Source organism: Mauremys mutica, chromosome 17 (assembly GCF_020497125.1).
Source record: "Mauremys mutica isolate MM-2020 ecotype Southern chromosome 17, ASM2049712v1, whole genome shotgun sequence".
Lineage (NCBI taxonomy): Eukaryota > Metazoa > Chordata > Testudines > Geoemydidae > Mauremys > Mauremys mutica.
In genome coordinates this window covers 10140028-10147743 of record NC_059088.1, presented here as the reverse complement: position 1 = coordinate 10147743, position 7716 = coordinate 10140028, and the positions used below count along the sequence as shown (strand labels likewise).

The window sequence follows — 7716 nt, the reverse complement described above, 5'->3', positions numbered from 1 at the left end:
GACACTGATTTGGGGCAGAAGGGAGGGGGCGGGACACCGGGCTAGATGGGCCCATAGGGCTGATCCAGTGATGGTAGTTCTGTGTCCTGGCCCCTGTACAAGTCTGGGCCAGGCTGACACGGGCAGAGGGAGGTGGCTGGCAGAGAGTCAAGAGCTGCCATGGGGAGGTGGGAACATTGACAGGGCAGGAATCAGGGCGTTGGTCCGGCTGCTCTGTGGTCTGTCAGTCTGTCCAGCCCAGAGCAGGAGGAGGATGGGCCTTGTGCTCTCTTCTAGCCACAGCCAGAGACTGGCCCTTCTGACTATCGGTGGGAGCCAGGATGCCTGGGTTCTCTCCCCAGCTCCGGGAATGGGAATAGCATCTAGTAGGTAGAGCAGGGGGGCTGGGAGCCAGGACTCCTGGGTTCTCTCCCCAGCTCTGGGAGGGGCGTGGGGTCCAGTGAGTTTGACCTGGGTGTCCCTTGTGCATTAACTCCATTTGTACAGGAGTTAGTGCTCCCACCCGGGTTTTAAATCCCACCATTATGAAGGCTGAATGCATCTGGCAAACCAGAGGCAACAAAGAAGGATCTGGTTCGGCCTATTCTGGCACTTGGCCCCTAAGTGGCAGCAATTTGGAGCCATCAGACAGGATGCTGACACTGACCAACCCCAGGGTCCCTTCTGTCCCGTGCTCAGCTGTTCACAATCCTTCACCCCCTCCCTTCCCACCTCAAAAAAGCAGCCTGCCCCATAATCACACACAGGACTCCTGCCTCTAAGTCCCCCCACCACGCCCTGCTGTAACCCTTGACCCCGCTTCCCTCCCAGAGCTTTGGATAGAACCCAGGAGTCCTGGCGCCCAGCCTCTCCCCCACTCTAACCCTCTATGCCCCACTCCCCTCTCAGAGCTGGGGAGAGAACCCAGGAGTCCTGGCTCCCAGCCTCTCCCCTGTCCGCCTCCCCCGATTCTAACCCACTATGCCCCACTCCCCTCCCAGAGCTCTATTTCCAAACAAGTCATCTTTTACTATAGTGATAACTTCTGATAATGAGCTCATAACCCCTTTGAGGGACTGTAGACGAGCAAACTCACCCCTGCGGCACCTCCTGCTGGTGACTTCTGGAAATTAGCTCAGTTTCAGCTCCAGAGTGCCCTCTGCAGGCCGGTGATCTGCCTGTCCTCTGGCCCCCGTGTCCCTCCCTGGACCCGGTGCCCTTTTACCTGGGGTGCTGCCCCCTCACAGTACCCCCTCAGTCTTAGGGTCTCCCCTCCCTGGGGAACCTCCACCCACTACTCCCACCTTGCCTCAATATACAGCTACTGCCAGTCATCGTCTAGCCCCCATGCCCTGGGGCAGGCTGCAGTATCAGCCACTCATCACTGGCAAGGAGGGTTTGGACCTGCTGCCTTGGCCTACCCCTGGGCTGCCCTCTGCAACCCCCAGTTCCTGTTGGCCTTGTGCTAGGCCGCAGCCTGGGGCTTTCCAGGCTGGAGCTCCCCAGCTCCTCTGCCTTTCCCCAGCCCTGCTCCACTCAGGTACCTTGTGTCCAGCTCCCTGCAGCCAGGCCCTTCTCCCTCTACAAACAGACAGAGACTGACTGGGCTTCTGGCTTCCCTGGGCTTCTTATAAGGCCCTGTTGCTCAGTTTGGGGTGTGGCCCCAGCTGCAGCCACTTCCCCCAATCAGCCCAGCCTAAAAGCTGCTTTCTCCCACCACAGCCCCCTCCCAGGGCTGTTTTTAACCCTTCAGGGCAGGGGCAGGAGCAGGGGTCCACCCCGCTCCAGGGACCCTCCCACATAATGAACTAAACTCCCCTACAGACAATCCCCCCTTATAGTGAACAATTCGCCCCTTATTGGGAAGGTGTCTTTTTTTTTTTTAATGAAGAAACCAGAATCTTTCTACAACGCAGCTCTATTGTCTCTATTATCTTGACTGTGTCCCCCATTCAGATACAATTCCCAGCTCCAAGGATCTGCAAGCACAAGCATTTTATTTCATACAGCCTCAGCTTCCAATAAAACTCTGTTAATTAAGAAACTGAGATACATGCTATTAAGGAGGAAAGGAGAAAAGCCAAGGTTTAAGTGTTTGTTCTCAGAAACCAAATGGAGCCATTTTAAAGGATGTTATTTCGACAAAGTCCCTCCGAACACTAGATATCTCCAGCTGGATGCCCCCAAAATCACGCTTGGGTATAGAAAATGCTGCTCGAGTTATGCTCGCTGAATGCATTTACTACAGAGAAATCAGCAAAGGATCCCACCACCGGGTGATGGCATTTTGTTCTTCGTTGGCTTCTATCTATCCATATGGAAGCATCTGTTCACAGAAATGTATGGTTAGAAGGAACCTCAAGAGGCTTTCAAGCCTCTTCTTCCATGGCGAGACAGGACCAAGCGAACCTAGACCATCCCTGGCAGGGGTATATCAACACAAACAGAGCTGAGCAGGGAATCATGTCTATGGAAGGGTGGAGTTCATTGGGTCAATTTTGCCCCGGTTGATGTGGGAGAGAGATTCTGGCCGAACACAGCTGAGGTTCCCAGCTCTCAGCAGACGCATGGTGCCTAGAAGACCTGGGAGTCCGTGTCTGTGGACTTGCTCTTCGTGTTCGCAACGGTGCTGGCGGCCTCCTCGCTGAAGGCACTTTCGAAGGCTGAGAAGAGGGAGCGGCGCAGCTTCTCCTTGAAGTCCTGACCCATGAAGACGTAGAGGATGGGGTTGAGGCAGCTGTTGATGAAGGCCAGGCTGGCGGTCAAGGGGAGGCCGACAATGAGGGTGGTGTCCAGGCTGGGTGTCCGGTTCATCTCCAGGAAGGAGAAGATGTGGTAGGGGAGCCAGCAGAGGAAGAAAGCCACGATCACGGCGGCGATGACCTTGAAGGGCTTCCCAGATCGGGCCAGTTGGTTCCTCCTTACCTTGGCCAAGATGGCACTGTAGCAGCACACGATGACGGTGAAGGGGATAAGGAAGCCTAATATAAAGCGGCTGATGATCATGGCCCGGTGGTTTGTGTTTTCCGACCTGTCTTTCTGCTCTTTGGTAGCCCCTTCCCCGGCCGTGTCGAAATTGTTGTAGCAGTTGGTGATGTTCTTGTTGTATGGGGAGGGTGCCGTGTGGCGGAAGTATAGGTTTGGAGAACACAAGGCGAAGGCCACGACCCACACACCCAAGGCTACCAGTAAAGCCAGGTGGGGTGTGCGGTGGTTTTGGGCCCACACAGGGTGCAGTACGGAGATGCAGCGGTCTATGCTGATGACCATGAGGAGATAGACGCTGGCATAGAGGTTGAGGAAAGCCAAAGCGCTGTTGATCTTACACAATGCCCTTCCAAAGGGCCAGTGGAAGCCCAGGGCTGTGTAGGCCACACTGAAGGGGAGGAAGAAGGTGAAGATGAAGTCGGCCACGGCCAGGTTGAGAAACCAGATGGTGTTGACCGTCCTCTTCATCCGGAAGCCGGTGATGAAGATGACCAGCCCGTTGCCCATCACTCCCAGCACGAAGGCAATGGAATAGATGATCATAGTGACCACATGCATTTTATTGATGAGCGCTTGCTTCCGGACCGCATCGTCATGATTGTAGCCATCATAAGAGGAGGTGGAGAAGACATCCAAGAGAGTTGTGGGGAGAGAGGTGCCCTTCACAGCCATGGGGATGTCTTCAGTTCTCTCTGTCTTACCTCTTTCTCCACCTGTCACACACCAACACAACTCACCCATTAGTTATCTCCCCTGGCAACCTCCCAACCAGCCAGTGACTTGGCGGGAACACTACCCTTCAGAAGGGCCAAGGGAACTCGGGACTCCTGTATTCTATTGCACCACTTTTATACTCGGTGAGAAACTTGGACAAAGATGATAGAGAAAGGGGATCAAGATACTCTCCTGGCCCCTAGCTGGTAAATTAACTTACTTATTTCCTGGTCACTGTGTTAGGTCAAAGACTTCAAACTCAAGGATGGTGATAAATTGGAGAGGACTCAGAGAGGAGCGATGGGAATGATTCAAATATTGGAACACCTGCCTTACAGTGAGAGATTCCAGGAAATCCATCTATCTGGCCTAACAAAGAGAAGTGGAAGGGGTGAAGCTGAAGAGGCCCAGTCTATAGGTACCTACATGGAGACCAAATATTTGGCCATGGGTTCTTTGGTCTAGCAACCAAAAACCTAACAAGACCCAATGGCTGGAAGTTGAAGCAAGACAAATTGAAGCTGGAAGTAAGAGGCAACTTTTTATTGGTGACGGAATTCACCATCGGAATAACTTCCTAGCGGCTCTAGTGGATTCTCTATCACTGACAGTTTCAAAATCAAGACTGGAGGTGTTTCTAAAAGATCGGCTTTAGTTCAAGCAGGAATAGACTCATAGACTTTAAGGTCAGAAGGGACCATTATGATCATCTAGTCTGACCTCCTGCACAACGCAGGCCACAGAATCTCACCGACATCCACTTCTATAACAAACCCCTAACCTACGTCTGAATTATTGAAGTCCTCAAGTTGTGGTTTGAAGACCTCAAGCTGCAGAGAATCCTCCAGCAAGTGACCCCTGCCCCATGCTGCAGAGGAAGGCGAAAAACCTCCAGGGCCTCTGCCAATCTGCCCTGGGGAAAATTCCTTCCCGACCCCAATATGGCGATCAGCTCAACCCTGAGCATGTGGGCAAGACTCACCAGCCAGCACCCAGGAAAGAATTCTCTGTAATAACTCAGATCCCACCCCACCTAACATCCCATCACAGACCACTGGGCATACTTACCTGCTGATAATCAAAGATCAGTTGCCAAATTAATTGCCAAAACTAGGCTATCCCATCATACCATCCCCTCCATAATCAACTGGGGGGAGGTCTATGGTGTGTGTTGGATGCCATTGGGTGCTCTCTAATAATGGATTTTTCAGTTCGTTGGTGATTCTGAACCATCGAGGAGGAAAGATTGTTTCAGATTGAACCAAAATGAAATTTTTTTGCAATTTTCAGTGACTGAAAAAGTCAGGAAAAATCAGTTTGGGGAACTATTTCTTTCAACCCGAACAGAACGACTTCATTTGGATCTCAAGTGTTTTTCATGAATCATTTAAAAATAGATAAAATTCAAGGATATTTCAAATTGAGAAGTCATTTTGAACAGTCATTTTTGTTTCCAAAAATGCCCAGTGGAAACATTTCAATGGGGGGAGGGGGTGTTTTGGCAGGCCGAGGTGGGGCGGGATCCTGAAATGAACAATTTCGTGAAACCGGCCCAGATTCGTGATATGTTTCAGTGTCACCAAATCTGCATTTTTCACTGAAAAAAACAATTTGATCAAAATAGTTCACCAGGTGACACTCAAAAATCTGTAGGCTGCCAGTAGGGGGCACTGGACGCTGAGAAATTAGATGGAAAATCAAAATGCCTGTGGTTTGTTGTGTGTTGCACCACGATCAGCAAATTATTTATTACTGTTTCAGTGGGGTTTAAATTATTATTCAGCACAGGTCCTCCCATAGTTACCCCAAACCTTCAAACCATGCAATAGGGGACGAATGACCCAAATGTGGGAAACTGGCAGGGGGGAGGGTTTCTATGCCCCATAGTGATTAGCAGGCTGTTCATTAATAGCTCTCCTCCCACCTGGGATACGCCTTGCAAACTTTCAGAAAAAAGTTGGGGATGATTAGCAGGCCTGGGTTCTATCCCCACCTCTGGGTGGGGAGAGGGGACCGGGGGTTAGAGCAGGGTGGCTGGGGTCAGGACTCCTGGGTTCTGGCACTGGGAGGGGAGTGGAGAATGGCATGGGGAATTGGGGGTCAGGACTCCTGGGTTCTGGAACTGGTACTAGGAGGGAGGGATGGTTTTTAGGGTTCCTGGCTCTGGGATCTAGTGGTTACAACAGTGGCTCCAGCCCAGCTAGCCAAGTCCATAAATCTGGCACATTCCTTCTGAGAGGCAGCAGCTCCACATGAGAAAAGCTTCCCACAGTCAGACCGCCCCTACCCCGAAGTCTGCCCCCAGTTAACTGATCTGTGCGGGGAGAGCGGGGGTTGCCTCCCCAGCTTTTGGGGGGCAAAGACCTGGAGGCCTTGAGTTAAACGAAGGGCTGAGACGTGCACGGAAAGATTTGTAAAATCTGTAGCAACTGATTACAGTCAAGGCTGGTAACCTGGCAGCTGGAAGGCTCTCTGCCCCCTTCTCGTGGTTCTCAGTCCGCTACTGCAGCCGTTTCTTCGGCACACCCTGTTCAAACACCTGCTCTTCGACGTGCAGGTCTCAGGATCCGTCGCACCCGATGTCCCAACCCAGGGGCAGTTGTTAAACAGGCGAAGAGGAAAGACAGACTCCACGCCACCCCCGTCCCAGCACCACTTCCTCTTCTGCATGGGACGGGAGATTTTACCCCTCCAGAACCAAGAATACCAGCCCAGCAGTCCTGGTTCCCAGCCCCCCACAGGTGGGGAGAGAACCCAGGAGTCCTGGCTCCCAGCCCCTCTCTAATCCACTAGACCCCACTCTGCTCCTAGAGCTAGGGAGAGAACCCAGGAGTCCTGGTTCCCAGTCCCCACTGCTCTAAACACTGGACCCCACTTCCCTCCCCGGAGCCATGTAGAAAACCCAGGAGTCCTGGTCACCCTCTTATACTTCTGAGTGCTCACAGTGCGTGTGATGTCTCCTTTCCCGTCAGTGGGGCTCTCTAAGGGCGACGTCCCCTGCTGATCCTCTCCTTTGAAGCCAGACCCGTCTGCTCTCTCGGGTAGAGGATCTCAAACCCTCCAGAGGCCCGGGATGGCTTTGTATTGTGGTGTCAGCAAGGCGTGACCCACATCACTTGACCAACACAGGAAGAACACTGAGCTTCTGACCCAACAGCAAGAACAGCGGAAAAGTGATGTAACCCCTGAAATCTGCACAGGCGTGGAACAGGACTCCTGGGTTCTATCCCTGGCTCTGGCTGAGAAGCGTGGTCTAGTGGGTGATAGCAGCGGGGTTGGGAGCCAGGCTTCCTGCGTTCTGGCTCTGGCTGAGGAGTGGGGTCTGGTGGGTTAGAACATGGGGGGCTGGGAGTCAGGACTCCTGGCTGCTGTCCCCCCAGCTGTGGGGTCTAGTGGTAAGAGTAGGGGGGATGTTGTATTAATTTATACTAAAGGACCCCAAAAGTCAAAGTTGTGACCATGAACCTGAAACTGTCCAACATTAAACAAGGTTCAGGGTTTGCTCCACAGAGTCTGCAGCCTGTCTCTGACCCCAGCAAACACCCTTTTATCAAAGAAACGGGGGGGAGGGGGAGCGAATGCCTTTGCAATGTAAATTATGAAGTCGGGCTTTCACTTGAACCATAACTCTTGTGCCCTTGGGTGCCGAGAGATTTCGGGAAGGGGAAAACCCACCTGGTCCGACAGCCTTTTAGCTGGTGGCAGAGATGATCCCTGTCCTTTTGGGGATGGAGGAGAAGTCAGCTGGGTTGGGCTGGAGCCGGCGTCCTTCCCGCTGTTGTTAAAGTCTGATGCTGTTTCCTAGAAGACAAAATGTGACAAACCCACAGAAAACGGTGAGAAAACCCCAGCAAGGCGAGAAAACGCCGCTTCTGTCTCCCGGCGTGACTCTCGCTTGCAACTTCGCTGCCGGAAAAGCCCCACCCCGAGACCTGGCAAACTCGTACCAGCATCAGACCGTGCCGGGTGCTGCTTTTAGCCACCCCTCTGGGCACAGAGAGGCGGCAGGGCTGCAAAATACATAGGCCTAGCTGG

At 52.8% G+C, this 7716-nt stretch overlaps 1 protein-coding gene across 2 annotated transcripts; it reads right to left on the bottom strand.

Annotated features, from left to right (window-relative positions):
• Nucleotides 1-1959: 1959 nt before the first annotated feature.
• Nucleotides 1960-6764, bottom strand: LOC123351754 (chemokine-like receptor 1). 2 transcript variants are annotated; one of them, XM_044991353.1, is made up of 2 exons: nucleotides 6611-6764; nucleotides 1960-3680 (listed from the first exon to the last, which is right to left on the bottom strand). In XM_044991353.1, exon 2 carries the CDS (start codon nucleotides 3637-3639, stop codon nucleotides 2554-2556), a length of 1086 nt encoding a protein of 361 aa, XP_044847288.1. In that variant the 5' UTR covers nucleotides 3640-3680; nucleotides 6611-6764; the 3' UTR covers nucleotides 1960-2553. The 2 variants fall into 2 exon arrangements, with proteins under 2 accessions (XP_044847288.1, XP_044847289.1); XM_044991354.1 differs by having other exon boundaries at nucleotides 6625-6764.
• Nucleotides 6765-7716: the final 952 nt, after the last annotated feature.

What these genes read in the sequence shown, in the direction of transcription:
- LOC123351754 (XM_044991353.1), bottom strand. Translation starts at nt 3,639, where the DNA reads ATGGCTGTGAAGGGCACCTCTCTCCCCACAACTCTCTTGGATGTCTTC.